The 21,117-nt window shown below is 41.0% G+C and overlaps 1 protein-coding gene across 1 annotated transcript in view; it reads right to left on the minus strand.

Moving 5' to 3' along the window:
* Positions 1 to 2,725: 2,725 nt before the first annotated feature.
* spock1 (SPARC (osteonectin), cwcv and kazal like domains proteoglycan 1) overlaps positions 2,726 to 21,117 on the minus strand; it is a 96,325-nt gene continuing 77,933 nt past the window's right edge. Inside the window, exons 6-11 of the mRNA XM_046031453.1 lie at positions 17,599 to 17,654; positions 7,461 to 7,580; positions 6,913 to 7,134; positions 6,550 to 6,612; positions 5,907 to 6,044; positions 2,726 to 4,117 (exon numbers count right to left, since the gene is read on the minus strand). Coding sequence (XP_045887409.1) covers positions 3,921 to 4,117; positions 5,907 to 6,044; positions 6,550 to 6,612; positions 6,913 to 7,134; positions 7,461 to 7,580; positions 17,599 to 17,654 — 796 coding nt within the window. The 3' untranslated portion in view covers positions 2,726 to 3,920. The remainder of the gene's footprint in view (positions 4,118 to 5,906; positions 6,045 to 6,549; positions 6,613 to 6,912; positions 7,135 to 7,460; positions 7,581 to 17,598; positions 17,655 to 21,117) is intronic.

Here is a 21,117-nt window from a genome sequence, read left to right on the forward strand (position 1 = left end):
AAAAAATGAATTAAAACACCCAAATTGGTAAATACATTGTGTGAGGGTAATATGACACTCTTTTTTTAATGTGGTTTGGTCTCGCCTGAATGCTCACCTGAAAGTTCCAATTTCATTTATCACTGTTGCCAGGAGTGAAACCACTGGAACCGCTTATGAGTTGTTTCTTGTTTAATTTATTTAGCGGAGGGCTACACCCAGCAATTTACTGCTACCAGAGGGACCTCACTGGCGGCTTATCAACAAGAATGGTATAATCTCTCTCTGAATTTGCAAATTTGGAATAGTGTTGTTGGTTACCAGCGAATGATCCAAGAAACCTCAACCGGGGGGCATGAGGGGGACTGATCTGTTCAGACGCACCACAAGCTGACTGGTGCAGTGGCAGCCAAGCAAGAAAGAGTGTGTGAGTGGAAGTGGTGGGCTGTGACAGATTAGGGAAAGATGATCCCTGCTTATTACAATGTCTCTGCCAATTACATAGACAGGCTTTAGAACAGTGATCCCAAATCTGGTCCTTGGGCTCTGGAGCACTGCTGATTTTTATTCTGTCAGGTAGTTAATTGCACTCCCATGTGGTTGCAGGTCTAAACTGGCCTTTGGTCACACAGCTAGAATGAAAACTACCTGGAAGAACCAGCAGCACTCTGGACCCTGAGGACATTGGAGAGCCTCTTGTACTTTTCACCTGCTAAAGTGGCAATCGTTGCACATGGCCCAGTTATGTGGTAGGTATGCAAAATTAAGCTTTGAGCAGATTATATTTGCAGCCAGGCCTTTTTTTATTCAAGTGGTCTAAACTTGCAGATTAAAGCTGCTATAATCAATATTTTTACATTACTGTAAGTCCTGGATCAAATTACTTTTATTGACAAACCCACAGTCACTTTGCAGTTCCCCAAATTAATGACAATATTGCTCTGTGATTGCTAGATGTGAAAATAAGCAACTGTTAGTTGGTGACGATATCTTAATGTTGTTTACAAGAAACAGAAACAACAATGACAGTGTGCGTGCATGTGAGACGACAACAAGGTTTGAGATTGACTGATATACAGTAGATGTGACAGTGCGCTAGTGTTTTCCTAGTGTCTCTTTGTGTTGCCAGTCTTTCACTGTCTGTCTCTCTGTGTTTGTCTGTGAGTCTGTTGGTGTCTGCATCCCTTCCCCACGCTCCCTGCTCCCTGGCTCAGCTGCATCTGCACACACACAATCAGCTCATCATCCCTCCCAGTCCACTCATCTGTCATCAACCTGTAGTATCTCTACCCTGGCTCACTCTCACTCACTGCCAGATTGTTATTTCGACCCAATTGGTAGCTACGATTCGGCCAAAAATGTCTGAAACTTCAGCTCTTTTTTTAAACTTAAGATTTTTGCTTCCTAGCATTTTCCTCGTGACTAACCTTTGTTTCTTGTATCTCAGGATCACCGCCTTCTTCTTCTTCCGGACAGCCAGCCATGATTCCCCATTCCACCACCGCCCACGCCATCTCCTCTGCCATTATTCATTATTCATCTCTCCTTCATCAAATTCCCCTTTACAATAAGAACTTTATTTTTTATCATCCCCTGTCCGAGTCATACATTTGAGTCCAATCTGAGTTCCTGATAATAATAATAATAATAATAATAATGCTTATTTGTAGAGCACTTTTCAAAAACAAGAAATGTCTTGTGGTAGATGTTACAAGTTTGGAGGAGAAAATAAAGTGTCTTACTGTGCTTTAGAGTTTCTGGTTGATTTTGTTATCTTTGGACGGAGTCAAGCTGTTACCCCATTTCCCATCTTAGTACTAAGTTAATTGGTTGTTGTCGGTGGATTTATATTTACAGATGAACCACGAGAGCGGTCTCAATCTTCTCATCTAACGCTTGATGGGAGATAATAAGTGTATTTTCCAAACTTTATGTTGTGATAGGCAGTGTTCCCACATCCTTTATTACATTTAAAAGACAAGGGAAGAAACCTGTAACATACTTCAATGAAAGGAATAATTGGAAGTCAGGCCCAAAATTCATGAAATGGGAGGAATAAGGTGGATACAATGGGGGAAAAAAGCAGACACTGCATGTGGTTTTGTTATGTAGCCTGATGACAGAAGAGGCTGCACTAGCCAGGGTCCCAGAATTAGGTGATTATAAATCCTCCACAGCTTCTGGCATAATTTGATGCACATAGTTAAGCCCATTGTCTATTGTATCAGACAGAGTGTGTAGTGAACTGCTGAATAGGCTGTTTCAAGCCAGGAAATTCAGTTGTTCCTATGGCCTCCAATTGTTGGTACAATGTGTTTTCAAAGTGCTGAGCGGGCTGTTAGAAGACAGCGGGGTCAGCTGTCCCATTAGCCAGTGATATTACAAAAACACTCATTAAGCTTTTACGTCCTTTTGGGCACTGCTCTCCTCTCTCAAAGGCAAGTGATAAGAGTATTTTCTGCTGCTACCATTTATGCCCGCTTCTAACAGGGGAGTCTGCTTTCTCAAGGTTGGAAAAGGTCAGCATTGATGGAGAGATTTGATTGTTCTACTGCTGAGAAATCTGAGCTTCACAAGAAATAAAACCAAAAAGGCATGAGAAACTCACATAAATGTGTTTGTGGTTTTGCAGTGAGGAAAGAGATGTGTTTTTATTTCATCATGATTTGGTGAAATAAAATGAAATGTGAGGCTTGTGCTGAGAATGGTACATCAGGAGAACAACAGACACATGGACACAGACCTGTAAGGTTCAAAAGACACCCAAAGTGCCACTTTACTTAAATTTTCAAAGTTACAAATAAAAGTTCACTTAGTTGACATGGTGAAGATTTCAATTTTCAATCACTGAACATATCCAATGTTGGGAGGCAGAACAGAGCCTCTTCTCTGCTCGCCCGACTTCGTGTGTCCTCCCAGCTCAGGAGCAGCTTCTTGCTCTAGTGTCTATGCACAGTCAAACAGCCTCAGCAGCCCTGCTGACCAATTAGTAAAAGAATAGCTGGCTGATTTGGACTGTAGGCATTGCAGTTCGCTGTTCTACACTGCTATCGCTCTGCAATGCAACCTCCTACCTCCTGAGATTGGGAGAAGAACCAAAAAGACACTAGACAGCATCAACATAGCAACAACGTATTGTAGCAGCCAAATAGGCATCACTTTCTGTTTGAGATGCATAGAGCTAGACCTGGCCAGGTAAATCTCTCTTTTACAGAAACACGATGAGAAACATGCAACAACAACGACAATACATCATTAGTCTCATTGCTTCCTGGGCTTTCTGGGACATTCAAGATCAACGATTAAATAATTTACAATCCTCCATGAATTAACGGAGAGAGAGGGAGCATCTCAGAGCCTGGGAATGAGTTGTGGAAACATCTTTGAACACTGGAAGGAGCTCGACAGTGGAACACAGAACATGAGAATGAACCGCTGATGGAAGTTCAGGCAGGGCAATCCACAATCTGGCCTTCCTGGAGGAAACATATTTACATCCAGTACATCAGCTAATGTATCTGACCAGAGGCTCTGACATGGACATACAGAGATATATGAGAGGGGGACTGAATAAGAGAAGGAGATGGAGGGAGTAATAGAGAAGCGAGTCCATGTTAGAAGAGGTGAAAGATTGCAGGTTTGGGTGAAGGAAGAAGCAGAAAGTGGACAGCTTGAGCAGAATTCTAACAGGGTCTTGACAGTTGTTGAAATCTAATAGGCGTTGTGTTTTCTGTCTGAGGAAAGCGCGAAACACTTGAAAAGAAAGAGGTCGGATGAGGTTCACTGAAGAGAGAGATATGGATAAGGGACAGGGATTACAAGAGCAAGTTCAGGAGCTGCTGCCAAAGTAACTGGAGGAGGAGACATTGGAATGGCTTCAGATCTGTGCTGAGTTAACGGAGATTCCTTGTCGGCTGATGGCAAAATAAAATGGAGCGGAGCTACCAAACATATCCGATCTCGTCATCCTTATCGTCTTCCTCGTCCTCGTCGTCCTCGATGGCTCCTCGGGGGTGAATCCGGCCCCGTCTCTTCTTCTGCCGGCTCCGCCCGGTCTGTGATGGCTCCTCGTCCTGGTCATCCAGGAGAATGACTGCACCGCCACTGCCAAAATCTCCTGATGTCTCCTGGTCCTCATCTGTAGGGAAATGCACATGAACAGACAAACAGACAGGTTAAAAGGTCAAATATCAGCTACTGGATGAAGTGGCACAAATTTGGGCAGACTTTCATGGCTCTTAGATGATTAATCCGACTTTGCCAATTCCCTGACTTTTCGCCAAACTGCATTTGTGTTTGTTTTTACAGAAGTGTCTCAACAGTTGGATGGATTGTCATGAAAACTGTCATGATTTGTAATGCCTTTAGTGAAACTGTAATCTAGTGCCCCCATCAGGTCATAATTCAATCAAAAATGTATATGACAGGATGGTTTATATATTCTATTCTTCTCCAAACAATAAATGGCAGCACAGAAGAAGAGAAGAAGTAGACAAAATCCTGCTGTCCATCATTCCTTCACTCAACATAACACAATGCAGAGTCAAGGGGTTTCTTAACTAGCCAGTCTCAGTGGTGTTTGGCTTAGCTCAGCTACATCAAGTTACACCAACAAACATTTTGACGTTAAACAAAGTTTTTTGGCACTAACGCTGAATACTGTGTAGCTACAGTGCAGGAGTCATTATCTGAGCTCTTGCCTCCAGCATTTTGTGAAATTGGGACCTTAAAATCCTTCTGAGTTCAATTCAAAACAGCCTATTTTCCCATGGGTACTCTGGTTGAGTGGCACTTACAGTGTTAAAATCTGTTTGGCGTCCTTATGTTTAGGCTATCAAGCGGAGAGCTGCTGCATTGGTACCTGTTTTTTCTATGCAAGGCCAAATGGGAGAAGTCCAGGCTGCTCCAGCCTGAGGCCACTCAGTCAGAGTTAGATGAGCTTGTTAGATCGTAGACAAAGGACTCCTGCTGTCAGTGTGTGTGTGTATTTGCATGTGGTGGTTGTAGAGACACCTCATCAATATTGGAAGCTGCAATTACTGGCTTTGGACTAGACTGGCATTCGAGTGAGCCATAATCTGTGACTGTGAGTTGGCTGTTTGATTGGTAATCAGTATGTCTGCCTGGATTCTTTCTTTCTGGATTGTTCTATTTTTCCACAGTGAAACCCCTTGGCCATTGATTTGCAGCAAAGTGCTTCTATTGGCTTTTTGACCATTCCCTTTGAATTTCCACCGCTGGCTTGCTAACTATGACTCTGCCATATCAAAGCACTTAATCATGTATATTCTTTGTGTAAATGCCGTTTCTTGGATGCCAACATCAGCCAACAGTTGTTTATACATACAAGTGTTTATTCTCTTCCAAAACATACAACTCAGTCACTGCCACAAATTCATGTTAATAACAAATCTTTTGAAACTGCTCTCTGCTGACAAGTGTGACGGATTTCCTACTTGACTTGCGCAAGACGCTGGTGTTTTATCATGAGCAGAATATCAGAGTCAGATAGAATCAGACATATGACTGATAGTAGACCAGCCAGACTGGCTCCAGAGGCATGCCTAATGTTATCTATTTCCTAAATGATCACTGATGCGTAGATACTGGTAAGGATAAAGAGAGACAGAGAGAGAAACTGAGAAAGAAATAGTACAAAACTGGAATTGTGTTCGTCTCCATGTTTCAGTGGTACGTTATGTTTTAAAGAGAAGCTCTGCAGTCTCTCATGTGTGTAGCAGCACCAGATTATAAAAGAAGATAGAAGACAGATGTACAGCAGTCCACGTGGATCAAAGCACTAACTCTGAAAGACAGCTAGACAAATGGGAGCCAATAAGGGCAAACACAACACAACCAAAACCCTTGTTTAGACGTACGTGGGTATGTTCATGTGTATTCTGTGTACGTGTGTGTTAGGGTCTTACCACAGTTAGGGTTGCCTTGTTTTCTGGAGCCAGCGATCTCATTGCCATATTTGTCCACACACCAACACTGGCCGGTGCTGCTGTGACACTGGGTTGGTTTAAAGTAGCCCTCCTCAGTACAACGAGGAATATAAGAGCCTAGAGACAGAGAGGGGAGGGAGGGGAGGATGGTGGGCAACAGGAAAGAGAGTGTGGACAGGAGGGAAGGAGGTGAAAAGAAGGGTAGAGGAAGTAAGTAAACAGCGAGAGGGTTGAGCAGATTAAATTGAACGGAGTTCTTGTGTATTCACAGAGGGAGATCAACAATCAATTACTGCTGTGAAGGTTGCAGGACAACAACCATACATCCAGCTTAAAGGGAAGGAGTCACTTTCAATAACACACACAAATGCACACCTAGTCTGTTACCTTCATTTGACCCAGTCCAAGCTCATTTTTCTGGAACACTGAACGGGGACAGGTGACAGAACGTCAGGTATGTGTGTGTGTGTTTAATGCTACTGATTTGTTTTGTCTGGCTGAAACTATTAAAAAGAGATACAATTTTTCATGCCAGTGTGCGTGTTTGTTAGCATTAAAGGCGGCCATGTTAGTTTCTCAGATAGGAATCAGTGACTGACAGATGTCCACCATCCAAACTGACCTATGAGGCTCTTCCTTCGACTCTGATTCTGGATCCTGTTCTTCTCAGTTTGGCAAGGCAGTCCTACAACCACAGAACAGACAAAGTAGTTTAATTATTGGAACTTGATTAGTATTCCCTTCTACTTTATAGTTAAACTAAAATTCTTAGGCTACTCTAACATCACCCTTTAATTATATTCCTATGTGCATCCCTAAATATCTTCTATTACGGATTTTTAGTCCCTGTCTGAATTTTTTTGTATCCTCCTCAATCCACCCACTTGTTTTTACACACTCTGAATTTCCTCCCTGCCTTTGTCCTTATTTCAACATCAGTGTCCAACAATCAGATTTTTTATTCAACCCTCCTTCCCCACCTCACCCTCAGGCTTCTGGAAGCAGTAGCACCACTCGTTGTTAGACAGCTTGCCGTCCTTGAAGGAGTCACAAGAGTTGAAGAGGGGCTTCATGCACAGCTCGTACTTGTCCAGATAGATGGCACTCAGCTCTGATTGGTCGAGCAGGAGGTCAAAGTTCATGTCTAGTTTGTTGAACATCCAGCCCAGTGAGTCCTTACAGATGGGCAAGATGCTGGTGTCAAAGTCTAGATGGGAAAAGAGACCGAGAGGAAAAAATAGATCAAGAAATTGTCGAAAGGAACATTTTTGAAACTGCAGAACATGTCCACGTCACTTACATTTTTATCTTTTTCAGATAGCATGCTGAGATTTGTGTGTGTGTGTGTACACGCGCGAGTGAGTGTGTGCAGTGGCATAGCTGAGATGTGTTCAGACATGTTGACATTACAGAGAACAGAGTGGGGTCGCTGTCAACATCACTGCCAGCCCTCATGAGGACTGAAAAGCATGGCTGTTCAAGAGAAAAACACACACACACACACACGTACATGTTGTGGTGGGATGTACTTACGTCCAGTGGCGGAGTCAAAGCTGTCAGAGGATTTGAGGTCTCTGTTGGCGTCAAGGTGAAGAACTCCGAACCAGTCCTTCAGTCTGGAAGCCAGACTGTGGAGCTCGGTGTCAGTACATGCTACACACAGACACAGACATAAAATCACAAATCCAAAATAATGAGAAGAGGGGAAGCTGCTGAAAAAACAACAATTATATTCTTGCTCCTTATCAAACGCTCATTTCATTTCTGCGGTGTTCTTTTCCTCTCTTCTTTTCTCATCCAACTCTTCTCCTTGACTAAACACAGTGAAGAGATAACACATACGGAACTGCTGCTATCTCTTGACAGTTACCATAGGAACCCAATCTGACACGCGCACACACGCACACACACACACACACACACACACACACACACACACACACACACACACACACACACACACACACAAACACACACACACACAGGATCTTCCTTGTCTGCAGTCATCTCTATTGGTTCACCAGTTTGTGGTCTTGCTCAAATCAATGATTTTATCCGTGTGGGAAACTACGCACTCACAGTTACACACACGCAACCAATGGACAAAGAAAATCCCAAATATCATCTTGCCCTCAAAGGAAAAATAAACTGATGTCTTGCAGTATGAGGCCGCTTGCATTTTATCCACGGCAGAGATAAATCTGTGCTTGTGGTTTTATGCATGATCACACTCCTCTGCGCAACTAAAAAGATAGCTGATCCAATACTGTCAAGGAAGCTTACGCTACTCTCCATGCTAGTACCCATAGAGAGCACAAACTGAACAATATATTTAATGGTATCTCTGATTACACGTATAAAGCGCCTTTGTCGCTGCCTATCAAATCCCTTGTTCCTTCTGCCCTGCGGGACTGACAGGGTCTGCCTGCAATTCAAGCAGACCTCTGCCTCTGCCTGTCTCCCTCTGTGTCTCTGTCTGTCAATCTCTGTCCTCCTTTCTCTTCCTCTCCTGTATGTGATTGACACATTGTTTTCTCCTTTCTGTTTCTTTTGAGAGCTTGATAAACGTGCCTGAAGGACAAGAGCCATTCTCCACCTCGTTCGGCGCCTTCTAATCCAAACGCTCCAGCTTTGTTTTGGCAGATAGGAAATGCAGAAGGAGGTTGTTAACACTCCCATGGCACTGTTACTTCAGAATTGAGGCAGTTTGCTGCGAAACATGCAGAGGGTTCAAAGAGTCACATCATTAAATCACACGGATTTGATCTTAAGAACGACTTCTCATTCTTGGATTTAGTGTTGGAAATCACAAAAGAAGGAAAAACTCATTGTTAATCACATGCAAATACTCTTAATCTTATAGACACATCAGGCAGAGAGAAAGGTGATCTCGTCCCACACACACACACACACACACACACACACACACACACACACACACACACACACACACACACACACAGGTATTTACTCTAATAGAGAGAACAGAGCAGATTGGTCCCTGAGTGAAGACCTGGATAATACTTTGCTGTCAGTGGATAAAGACGTCTGCAGCATGACATCAAAGAAGTGTGTGCATAGCACACACACGCAAACATGCACAAGCACACAGCCAGTGGGAGTGTTTAAGCAAGATTTTCAGTGCTACGGCGAGTTTCTGTTTTTGTGGAGTCATTCTGTTGTCAAACCATGTCCTGCTCGGATGCAAACACGTGCACACACACAGACACACATATATACACAAATACGTATTTTGTAGTTATAGTTTGGGGTTCTTTCATTATTTCAGCTGCTATAAAGCAGAGGATGCCCCAGGTAACAGACTGGAGGTAAGGAGAAGACAAATAACATTTATCTAGCTGGCTGTGACATTACTTCTTATATCCCAAGGTGGTCTCTGTGGATGTGCGTGTGAGTGTGTTATAACCCTTCAGGACCAGACAGATAACATTTTGGAGTGCTCTTCATTTCCACAGTCTGGAGCAGAGAAAGAATGCAAAATACCAACAGCATACCAACATTATTTGTCTTCAATTAGAATTCTTCCTCTGGCAGAAGTGGAGTCTGCAGCATTTTGCTCTTGCTTTATCCTGCTGTTAATTTATTTGACCATTCTTCATCTCCACACCAAGTTTTCCCCTCATTGTCTTTCTTTCTGTGCCCACTCACTGCCATTTGAATTACTCTGCTTTTGTGATTCTTTTGTTGCCTTTGAGGACCTCTTGCTCATTTCCCTCTATTGCCTGTTCATTTCCAATCTCGTTCTGTGCTCCAACTCTGTCAATTTTCTGAGATTCAGTAGAAGCCACTTATCACACCTGGCTGTACTCAACTCAGTTTCTCTTAGACTTAGAAGTCGACTTTGATACGTCCACTCTTTTATTTCTCTCTCTCAGTTAAATTACTTTGAGTGCTTCATCTATCTCTTCACACAGAGTCCAAAAAGTGTTTCTGTTTTTCCCTTTGATATCCACTCCCTCTGTCCCTCGTCCTCCACCTTTTCCACTTTTGACTACACTGCTCTCTCCAATTTTTCCTCTCAGACATCTCTTGGACTTTGCACTACAGACCTCAATGAGTCTCAAAGGACGCCTCTTATTCCTCTCCCTCAGTGTGACCCAAATTTCTTCGGACAGGCCCGACTCTGCTGCCTGTGTTAGGAGTCCTTTTGTTGGCCAAAGAGTCAGAAAGACATAGCCGAAAACATTCATGCACTGAAGCACACAACACACAGAGATAAAATGGCCTGTTAACCATTTCTCTCTTTCCGAGCCACAGCAGGGTCAGGCAGGCTTAAAGATGTCAGTCACACAAACAACACCAAAGTCTTTCCACGGGCAGTTACAAAGATTACACTGTTACGGCAGAACTGGATTTGAGGTGGGACTCAACAAGTGATGTTGCATGAAAACCTGATTAAGTGTCTCAGAATCACTTTACAGTATGACACTCAAAGTTTGACCTAAACAAAAAATGGGGTCATCCTATGGCCGGAGCCAAGGTTGGTTTTACTCCTAAGCAGTCATGTTGTCAATGTTGTTCAGCAGGACATAAACAGGCTGTACAGGCCAAAGGAAACAGGTATAAAATGTATGCCAATCGCATACAGATATTTTAACAAGACTTAGGTGTCTACAGCCATGCTAGTGCTCTGTGAGGCTGTACATGGGCACTTGCTTTGCTAAATGCTAACATTAGCATGCTACCATGCCCAAAATGCTAATGTTAACATACTGATAGCATGTTTACCATATCCACCATCTTATTTCAGTATGTAAGCATGCTAAGATTTGCTCATTAGCTAGGGTGACCATATTTTAGTTTTCAAAAAAGAGGACAGTGCGGTACATTGTTCTCAATCATTAAATCCTTGTGCAAGAAAAAGGGTCTACAGTGGAAGTCTCTATTTATCTAATTAATCTAATGCTAAATGCCAACTTGTCAATAATCATATAACTATTGATGACATTGATGAGCAACTTTATGCATATGCTTGGATAAAGAAAGCACAATGAATGCACACTGTAGAAACATTTGGGTTTGGATGATTTGGAAATCCCAGCTGGACAAATCTTTCAGGTCCAAAAAAGAGGACATGTCTGGGAAAAAGAGGACGTATGGTCACCCTAAATTAGCACTAAACACAAAGTAGGGCCTACAGCTGCACACTAAAATGGTTCAGTACAATGGTTCTGAGCCCGAGGGTTTGTATTCCTGCAAGGACTCACAAGATAAATCGTAGGGGTCATGAGACGATTAACAGGATAGGAAAGAGAGAAACAGTTCTAATCTGAGACCTGAGAATACTTTGTCAGTGGATAAAGACGTCTGCTTCCTTGTAAAATGCTGATTGTTTTACCTCTTCAGGTCTTAAAACATAATTTAAATGACACAACCAACAACCTGAGGAAAGAAAAACCCTCTTAGATCTGCTCACAACTAATAGACATATTATGCAACATGGGACAAGGTGTCTATAATTCATTTTAAGGGGTCAAATGACATTTGAGATGGGAAACCACAGCCCTAAATGAGCAATTTGTCTGGCTGATTCTGCATAGCCTTCGCCATTATTCATTTGACAAAATTTGTTTCCATTATTAATTAACTTTCGTAGACATGTTACGCTCAATGAAGCAGATATTAATTTAGCAATGGTTTTAATTAATTTGGCAATTCTTCTATTCTTTATAGCTATTTTCCAGGGCTTGGTAATGCAATCAGGTATTTGTAATGCAATCAAAAGACCCATTTCTTTTTTATGTGATCCTGCAAAACAGAGTAAAACAACCCACTGACCCTTTCACCTTGGCAACCAAGTGTAACTTCTTAATACTCAACTTCCTGTGCTACAGAAAAAATAAAAATGTCTGCTGAGGAAACAAGAGAAAGACAAACATAATAAGGCTGTCACCTCCTCAGCTTAAAGGAACTGGACAGACTCTTGTTTTAGATTTAATGATTTTAATGTATTTTAGCAGCAAATATTACTGTTAAATGTAACAGAAGCTACAATTAGATGGTGATGTGAATTTGTCAGAAATCACAACAGTTAGAAGCCTTTGGCTAAGAAGTTGCCACTTTAGATCTCCAGATCAGAGAGAAAAATGTCTCCTCCCCTTCAAATATGAATATTGGTGTGTCCACAAGTCAGCTACTTCCTAATTGTTCCAGCGGACAATGCTCATGTGCACAGAGACAGACATACAGCACAAAAGTTGCCAGAACTGATGTTATCGGCTCCACTTCCAAGCCATCACAAATTGTTTGACATTGAACTTTGCCAGATACACTGCGTTGCTTTCACACAGTAGAAGAAGAATAATCAATCAGAGTTGCGTCAAATATCTCACACTGAATCATGGCTGGGAATTACCTTCTTATCGTTCTTCCTTCCTCCCTTCTGCCCTCTCACCCAACACTTCCTCACTGCTGCTGTCTTTCATGTCTGCAAACTCAGATCAGTAGAAATTTCCAGCCAAAAAACCCCCCCCACAAGCCATCAGTTTTTCATAGACTGACGCACACATAAACTACCAGCTGTATGTGTAAAAGCAAAGCTAAACAGCAAGCAAGCACACAATATGTAATGTAATAGCAAGATTTCCTCTACCTTTCTGGCAAAAAAGAACTCAATAATACCTCTTTACTTGATTACCAGCACCAGTATGATGAACTTCTACTAACAGACTAACACTAACAAAACAATCAGATCATTTCAGGACAAATAGCTACATATACGACAGGCTAGAGGAGTGCTTCTTCTTTGTTGAGTTAATCATAAGAGAAGACATGGCTTAGAGAAGCAGCTATTATTTGCATTTTGGGAAAGTTGTGGACATTAGGGTGATGACAAAGTCACCACAATGAATCAAACCGCTACTCACTGAGACGCATCAACATCTGCGTCACACAACAACCCTGGCTCCTACAGAACACATTTGTATACAAATTTCACATCCGTACACTGTGTCAAAGTGTTGAGGTCAGGGTGGATGGGTGTGTGTAAGCGCAGGACTTTGACACTGCAGACAGAGTTTTGTGTCCTGTTTCTTGTTACGTTTACAAAACATTTACATTTACATTTATTCATTTTAGCTGACGCTTTTATCCAAAGCGACTTACAATTGCTACACATGTCAGAGGTCGCACGCCTCTGGAGCAACGATGGGTTAAGTGTCTTGCTCAGGGACACAGTGGTGGATGTCTCTCAAAACACTTGGATGAGGCAGGGGATTTCAAAGTCTGATACTGTGGGCTACAACCAGACAAATGTATAATGTTGCCATGAATTTAATTAGTTGTTCTGTGGGTTTTTGTACAACTGGAGCTTTGTTTTTTTTTTTGGCAAACCATTAAAAGTATGCCGAAACAGGTATGAGTAGTTCCTGTTAGCAGTCTACCCATAGTAAGTAGATTTATAGACGTTAATCGCAATAGACATCAGCCATAATGATTTCCTTGGAAATCATGAGTCAGACTGAAAATTTGTATAATGTCTGTGTTCAGATTTCACTGAGTTTTGACACTGAGGCAAGTGCCATATTTGATGCAAATTGTAGCAATCGGGAACTAAGAGTTTTAAAATACCTTCATTGCATCTTCGAGGCACCAACTGCCCCCAACGTTGTACGTGTTTTTGAAATTCCAAAACCTCTCAGCTGTTTTGACACAGAAATACACTAAACACTGTTGCATCTTATGAAAATGCAGATAATGTGATCTTTTTTTTTTATCGAACTGGTAAGAACATCCTGTTGAACAATGTAAACAATTTTCGAACCAAAAATGTGCCATACCCAGTCACATATCAGTCAATTTATTTATAATGTATGGTTTTTGGAATTGTCAGTTTAATTAACATATGTTGTCCAACTTGTATATTGGATATGTATCTTCGTTTTGGAACAAACACATAACAGTACCATCGCCAGATGTGGTTGTGACTGCCATTAGGAGGTGACTGAGTGCAACATTCCCATATCATATTGGCCTGAAGTGACAATCCCTTCAGGTCAGTTTAGGTCATGAGATAAATGTGTCCTCCAGACTTCCTAATACATAACTCCAACTGTCTGCCCAACAAGTCAGGCTTTGAATGCCTCCATCTCCTTTATCATTTATAAATGATTAATTAAGTTTGTCTTATAAAAGAGAAGGTTTCGTAATCCAGAAAGAAGAAAGGTGGGTGGCGATCACCTTGAGACATCAGGATCGTGGTCTGATCAGATCAAGATGAAAGGCATATGGAAAGAACGAGAGGAGAGATGGGAGGCGGTGGAGTGATGTGACACTTTTTAACAAGGAAACAGAAGGGGGAAGAAATGGACTGAGACAGTTAGATAGGCGATATGAGGAAGCTAGAAGGTCAGATTCATTAAAAAGATACCAGGGTATGTTTGATTTTCTTTGCCCCAAGCTATCAGCTCTCTAGAACAATCTCACTGGCAGTGAGTAAAGGTTAGCCCAGATAATGATCAGTAATACACTGTGGGCACAGACAGGGAGACAGGTAGAGATAGAAGTGAGACAGGTAGAAAAAGAGAGACAGAAAGAGAACCATTTTAGTTGAAACCTTAATTGTGAGACTGTTTTTGCAAAGTGAGCTCATTTTAAGAAGAATTAGCTTCTTCAAATATTTACAGTTAGGACTTTAGGTTAGGTTTTGAATGAGGTTAACAATCAGGTTTGCATGAAAGTTAGGCTTAGTAAGAGTTGATTGGGGAATGGATATGACCAATAACAGTCCCTGAACCAAAAATATAACAGGAATTTGTCATTGCCTTATACTGTTACAATTGACCTTTTCAAAAGCTAATCACATGGACACTCAAACAAACGTGATAAGAGGGCTAACTAGGCAAAATTTGGAATGTTTGTGTTGTGGACACACCTGTGCAGGTGAACTAGGGATGTGTAGTACCTTAAGGGTGTGGCTAATTTTAAGCATCTAAAACTACTTGGTCAATGCTGCATCCACGCAATGTTGTGAGAATGGGAGGAATATGAAAATGCCCCGTTATTTCCACTTGGGATTGTTCATGCATTATTCCATGGATGTCAGTTCCATTGCTATAATTTTAGTCACACAAGATGAAAAGCCTAAATTGGTTACTTTTGCTACATATTTGGAGCAGTTTGCTAACAAGTGAGACCAGATACAACCAAACAGTGCACAGCTCTTTTTAATATTGCATTTATTGATTTAGATGTGACTGCTATCAGTGGTGACACCTCTCTACCATCTCCAACATGGAACAACTTAGATGCTTATGTGAATCGTTTGTCTGACTCGGCTGGTCGTAATTCCAGTCAATTATATGGTGTATATTATATGGTTAAAAAACAGTAACTGTTGGTGGAAGAAGGGATGCAAATAGAAGTATCTGGTCCCACATAACAACTTCCTGGCCGCATGAGGCGGCTTGTCAGGAAACCGTAAAAGCAGTTTGTTTTAAGTGTTTGAACAAATGGCCAATGCAGCTATTTTCTCAATAGGACATACTTAAAATGCTACAGGCACTTTTCACACTGGTCAGCACTCTCATCCCTAAGCAATTGGCATGTATTTGGAGAGAGGACAACACAATCTGTCCTCCTGTGGGCTCTCTGTGGAGCTGTGAGACAGAATAGCCAGGAAATTTCGCCCATTCAGCTTCTAACAGTTCTCTAAGTTTTGTCAGTGTCTTTGTTCAACGGTAGCTGAGAGAACACAAACTTTCATTGACCATAACCAGTACTGACTTAGGCCTTTATACATGATCACCAGCAGGTCCACTTTGTGTCAGCTTGAGTCATTGTTTCATTTGAGATGAGTGATGATGTTCAACGTCACAGCAGTGCTGCCTCAGGGGTAGATGACAGATCAGATTAAATCTCAGTACCTCTGTGTCAATGTGTTAACCTTTGCTGACAAACAGCAGCAATGGCTTTTCTGAGCAAATCAGGTTTATGTGATCATTAAGAATTTATTATTCAGGTAAATAAGGATTAAACAAAATTTAGCGATTAACATAAACAACCTGTAATTATGTTCTAATGTTTCACAATTCTCTTAATTTCTCTTCCCAGACTGTTTCTGCCTTGTGTCTTTGTAGTTTACACAATACTGTGACTTCGCAGTGTCCATTTGTGCCAATCGGACCCAATGTCAAAAGCTAATGGACAGGATTAAACTCTATTTTTAGTATTAAAAGATATAGCTCTTGTGCAAAGTGCAAAGAATAGAAGGGCAGAAAAATGTGAAAATGAAAAAAGCCGAAGTGGAACCCAACACTTTGCTAAATGATGGGTTGGAGGATCGAGACAGAAAATAAATTAGCAACAGATAGAGATGGGAAAGCAAGGAGAAAGAGTGTGGGAGAGGTGTGACTGACAAACACACTATGACATGTTCCCCAGACACACAGTGAAAAATAAAGGTTATTAGTGTGGATAAAGCAAAGGTACTCACAAAGTATGATATTTGAAGCCTTCCACTCTCCCTTAATAAAAACAATATTCAGCCTGCATTCCAAATAAACAGTATACTGCTGCACACATACTGTATTATCTACAACTATTAAACAAAATCGAGGGAGTGGGTGAAAAGATGGAAAGACAGAGCTTCCCCTATAAAAGCTGCTTGTTGCCTTTGCAACAATTCTTCTTCTCTTCCTCCTCATCTTCCTCAATTCTTATAACAGAATCAGCTCTTTTCAAGGTGTCAAACTGTTTCCTACTTTCTGTTGTATCTGGAGGCTGGCAGAGACTGGTTTGGTTTTCAGATCATTACATTTACATTACATTAATTCATTTGGCAGATGCTTTTTCCCAAAGTGACTTACATTTGAGGAACAGCATACAAGCATCAATACAGCACAAGATCTACAACTGACAATACATCCTAGTAATGGCAGCAATAAATACTAGTAAGAACTAATTGCTCTCATGGAATCAATGGGATAAATACCTATGGAAGGAAGTAAGAGTTAACAAAAAAAGTGCAATCAATACAAGAGAATTGTAAGGGGATAGAAGAAGAAGGGCACAGGAAGTGCATGTTAGAGGTTAGGGGTTAGAGGTTCAGTGTTTAAGATTTAGTGGCATCTAGTGGTGAGGGCTGTGAATTGCAACCATCTGTCCAGTCTACCACTGCCCCCTAACCTGTAAAAGAGCATAGGACAGCTACGGTGGCTGACAACAGCACAAAAGGTGTCTCTTCTGAGACAGCAGAGAGTGGCCAGTCAAGAAATTAGGTTTCTTTAGGTGTATTTATTAAGAAATTATATTTTCTTAATTATTCAGTAAAATCATATGTTATTGTGACTTGGCCACTGATAGATAACATGAAAAATGTAAGCCAAGAGGGTGTAACATTGTCATTATAAACCACACATTAGATAAAGTTTATGCAAACATTGACAAGGGAAACATTCATTCTCTCTGTGATTATAGACCAACGCCAAAATTTAAATATAAATAAATAAATACTTTGATAGCGGTGCTGAAATAGATCTCAGTCATGACAGCAACAGTTACTAACATAATCACTTCCTCTTTAGTGGTTTTGCCTACAAAATAAAAGTGCAACAAGCTTATTTACTGTAATGCAGTATTTGAAGTTGAACTGAGCTTTTACTTTGGAAAATTCTGAACGACAATTAAAGAGTCTGTAGCCTGCTTGACATACCTCTGACAGAGCCGCCAAAAAATGTGATTCCCCTAAATGTCCTCTGCCTGGAGATACTGTGGAATTGCAAAAGCGTCTGTAGGTTGATGCATGTGGATTAAACACCGAAACAAAAACAGTGCAGAACTGAGAAACATTCGCTGCATTTGTTGAAGAGAGAGAGAGAAAAAAAAATAAAACTGTCCCAAGGTAGGATCAAACACTCAACCCTTGGGTTACAAGAACACCTTACCAACTATGCTAACCAAACAACATATCAATGTGAGTCAATATTATTGCTTATATTCTCATCCACCATCTAATGGCTGAAAATATTGCTCTGATGCAAAACTTATTTGCAGACCCCTGCTGTATATTATTACTACTACTTCTTCTTCTAACATACATATTCAACATAGTGATGAGTGTTACGCTGCCTGAGTTCTACCAGAAGTAGAACAAGAAGAACGTAGTGACAAAACACGCTCTGTAGCGCTGTTTGTCCGTATTCGGCTACTGTAGAAACATGACGATGCAACGTGTTATTGCTTGAAAAATGACGATGACTAATAAGTGTCTGAAATCCCAATTCACCTCTCACTATGGAGCAAACTAGCAAGGGTCTGTTAGATAAGGAGTAGTGAGTGAGTGAATGAGGGAGTCACTTCAAACACAGTTTTAGCCACACCCTAACCAGTGAAGTCAAAACAGGTGTTCTCAATCAGTATAAGGACCTGCTCTGACATCACTGTTTAGGGTGTGGCAGAGGTGCAACAAAAGTTTAGGTTTTACCGGACAGCAGCGCTTTATGCCATATATCAATAATCTATTAATCACGTTTTCATCTTCCTGTGGCTTAATAACTGTAATATCTTTCTAATTAAACTAACATTAATAGATTGACTTCACTTGACCATCTTATAAAGGCACAGATGGACTGAATGAAAAGTACTAGAGATAAAAATGTATATTTAAATATCTAAGCTCAGTGAGCTCAGTGGCCTCAGCAAAGTCATTAACACTGCTGCGAGAATATGACAGTATGCTATATATGGAGGTCTAACAAAACCTCCATATTATTACTTTTGCTTGATTTAAACAGTCTAGCTCAGCAAACCACTTTAATTAGCTTAGTCCTGCCTGTCCAGCTTATTTCTCCTGATGTCAACTCACCATGACACTTATCTCACACAGATGAACTTTTACACAAACACACATGTAAACATTTAATTGAATATTTCCACCTCTTGATTTAGTTTTTTTTAAATCCAGCTCTCCTATTTCATACGTTCTCACAGAGAATTAAAACAAATCATCTTGATCATGCTAGATCAACATGACATTTCATGAGGTGACCTGAAATGTCTCAGAACCAAACCAAAATATGTTTTGAAATATGTCAAACATTTTTAAAATCACCTTTAAAAAAAAAAAAGTCAACAAATTTGAACATGTTTTTACTTGTCTTTAACACATTTTCTCTCATTTCAGCCACAATAAATGTATTTACCAATATTCCCATTTATGCTTCATACCCTTCATACCCATTGCAACATTAATGATAATACAACCAAAACGTAGATGCAGTATCTATTTTTCCAGTGTAAAAGCAACATTGTAACAAACCACTGCTGTGGTGTGGAAACACATGGATGACAAAAGCTCCCCAAAAGTGAAGCCCTAAAATAGGTAATAAACACTACTCCCTCTATGTGTCATGATCCTGTCTGTGTGTCTTGTTGTGGAGTCAGGGTTTTAGTTCCATGTTTTTGTTCTTAGTCTTGGTCCTTAGTTCATGTCTTAGTTTTTGCTCCTAGTTCTTGTGTACATTATTTTGGTTTAGTCTGCTCTGTACTCTGTGTTCTAGTTCTGTGTTCTCGTTTAGGTTCTGGTACTGCGTAACATGTGTTCATCTGTGTTTGGATTTCTGTTTGGATTACCTAGTTTTTGGACTCTGTTAATCAGCCACTCTGCCAGCAAGTGTGTTCGCCTTTTGTTTGTTGGTTTAATAAACCTTTTGAACACTACCTGCTTCGTTCTGAGTCCTGCATTTGGGTCCACCAACCTGCTCACCACACAAACCCTGACACTATGTCCCACCGAGATTTCTTATCATGCTGATGTATGTGAAGGGTTTCTTATAAGTTTTGTATTAATTAGTTATTTGATGCTACACAAAGGGGGCAGCTGAGCTCTGTGTGCGACTGAGTAAGTGTGTGCCGGCTCCAACCTGGATATTGCACAGACTCTGGCGCCAAATGACATAACCACTGCAAAACAGCAGCCAGCCGTGTGATATACAGCCAACCGGCTTCATTTTAGAATAGTGGGAGGAAGTGGAAATGCAATGTCCATCTTTATATACAGTCTATTTTGAAACGCAACAATCCTGTTTACTGTAGAAGGGATGCATGTAGAACATACAGTTGCATATACCAGCGTTCTATGAACAGAGATATTTACCAGTCTGGTATGAACGTTCAAACCCACTCTGAAACTGTGGCTATCATAGAGGATTGATTGTACATACCAAATTGCTGTGATCTTTTGACTGTTACCATAGGAACACAATCTGACATACACACAGTGTTTTCCTAACCTACTGCCCCATCCATCTGTTTATTATTTTGTGTCGCTGATCTAGTGAGATATTCTATCAGGTTTGGAGATGACAAACACAAGCACACACACACACTTTCTGCCACCTCTGAATATTTGTACCTGCTGTCTCACTGATGGTCCGAGGACAATCTTTACTGAAAAGTACAATGACACTCATGAGAAGACTTAGGAACAGGACAAAAGACGAGTCGAAGCTCAGAGCCAAGATCTGGAAATCGATTTTTGCATCAACTCTGTTCTCTCCCAGAGCCAAGCTCTCACCGAACCAAAACATAATAGTTTCTACTGACCAAAGATGGACAGAAATGAATTAGGCAGTAGTTGGTAAAATACTTCTCAGTTGCAGCATCGCTCTCTCTTTTCTCCATCATTTAGCCTTAAACTAATGAAGGAGAGCATAAGATAAAGAAAGAGCCGTCATTAATTAGCAGACTTTTCTTTTGTATTAAATGTGCCTGATGAACCTTGGGATTTTTTTGAATGCTTTCTAATCAGAGAGTGATTAGAAAAGACCTGCGAGGGCAGAATGTGTGTGTTTGTGTGTGCTGAACGTGTGTATGAAGGGTATAACAATGTCCAAATATTCAATATTAGATAGATAGATCAAACAAACACACACCCACACATACACACAAACACAAAGTAAAACCATCCAAGTACTCCCCCACCTGGGAGAGAGGAAGTCTGTAACGATAACAATCCATCCTTTTCTGTGCTGCTTTCCTTTAGATTGCATTTCTCCTCCAAAACCTCTCCATCCATCTACTGAAATCCCATTTTCATGACAAACAATAAGACACACACACTCACTCCATCACTGCCCCCTGTAGCTGTCAGGAAATCTGTGTATGTGTGTGTGTGTGTGTGTGTGTGTGTGTGTGTGTGGGGGGGGGGGGGGGGTGATGGGAGGGGGGGGGG

Source organism: Micropterus dolomieu, linkage group LG19 (assembly GCF_021292245.1).
Source record: "Micropterus dolomieu isolate WLL.071019.BEF.003 ecotype Adirondacks linkage group LG19, ASM2129224v1, whole genome shotgun sequence".
Taxonomy (NCBI): Eukaryota; Metazoa; Chordata; class Actinopteri; order Centrarchiformes; family Centrarchidae; genus Micropterus; species Micropterus dolomieu.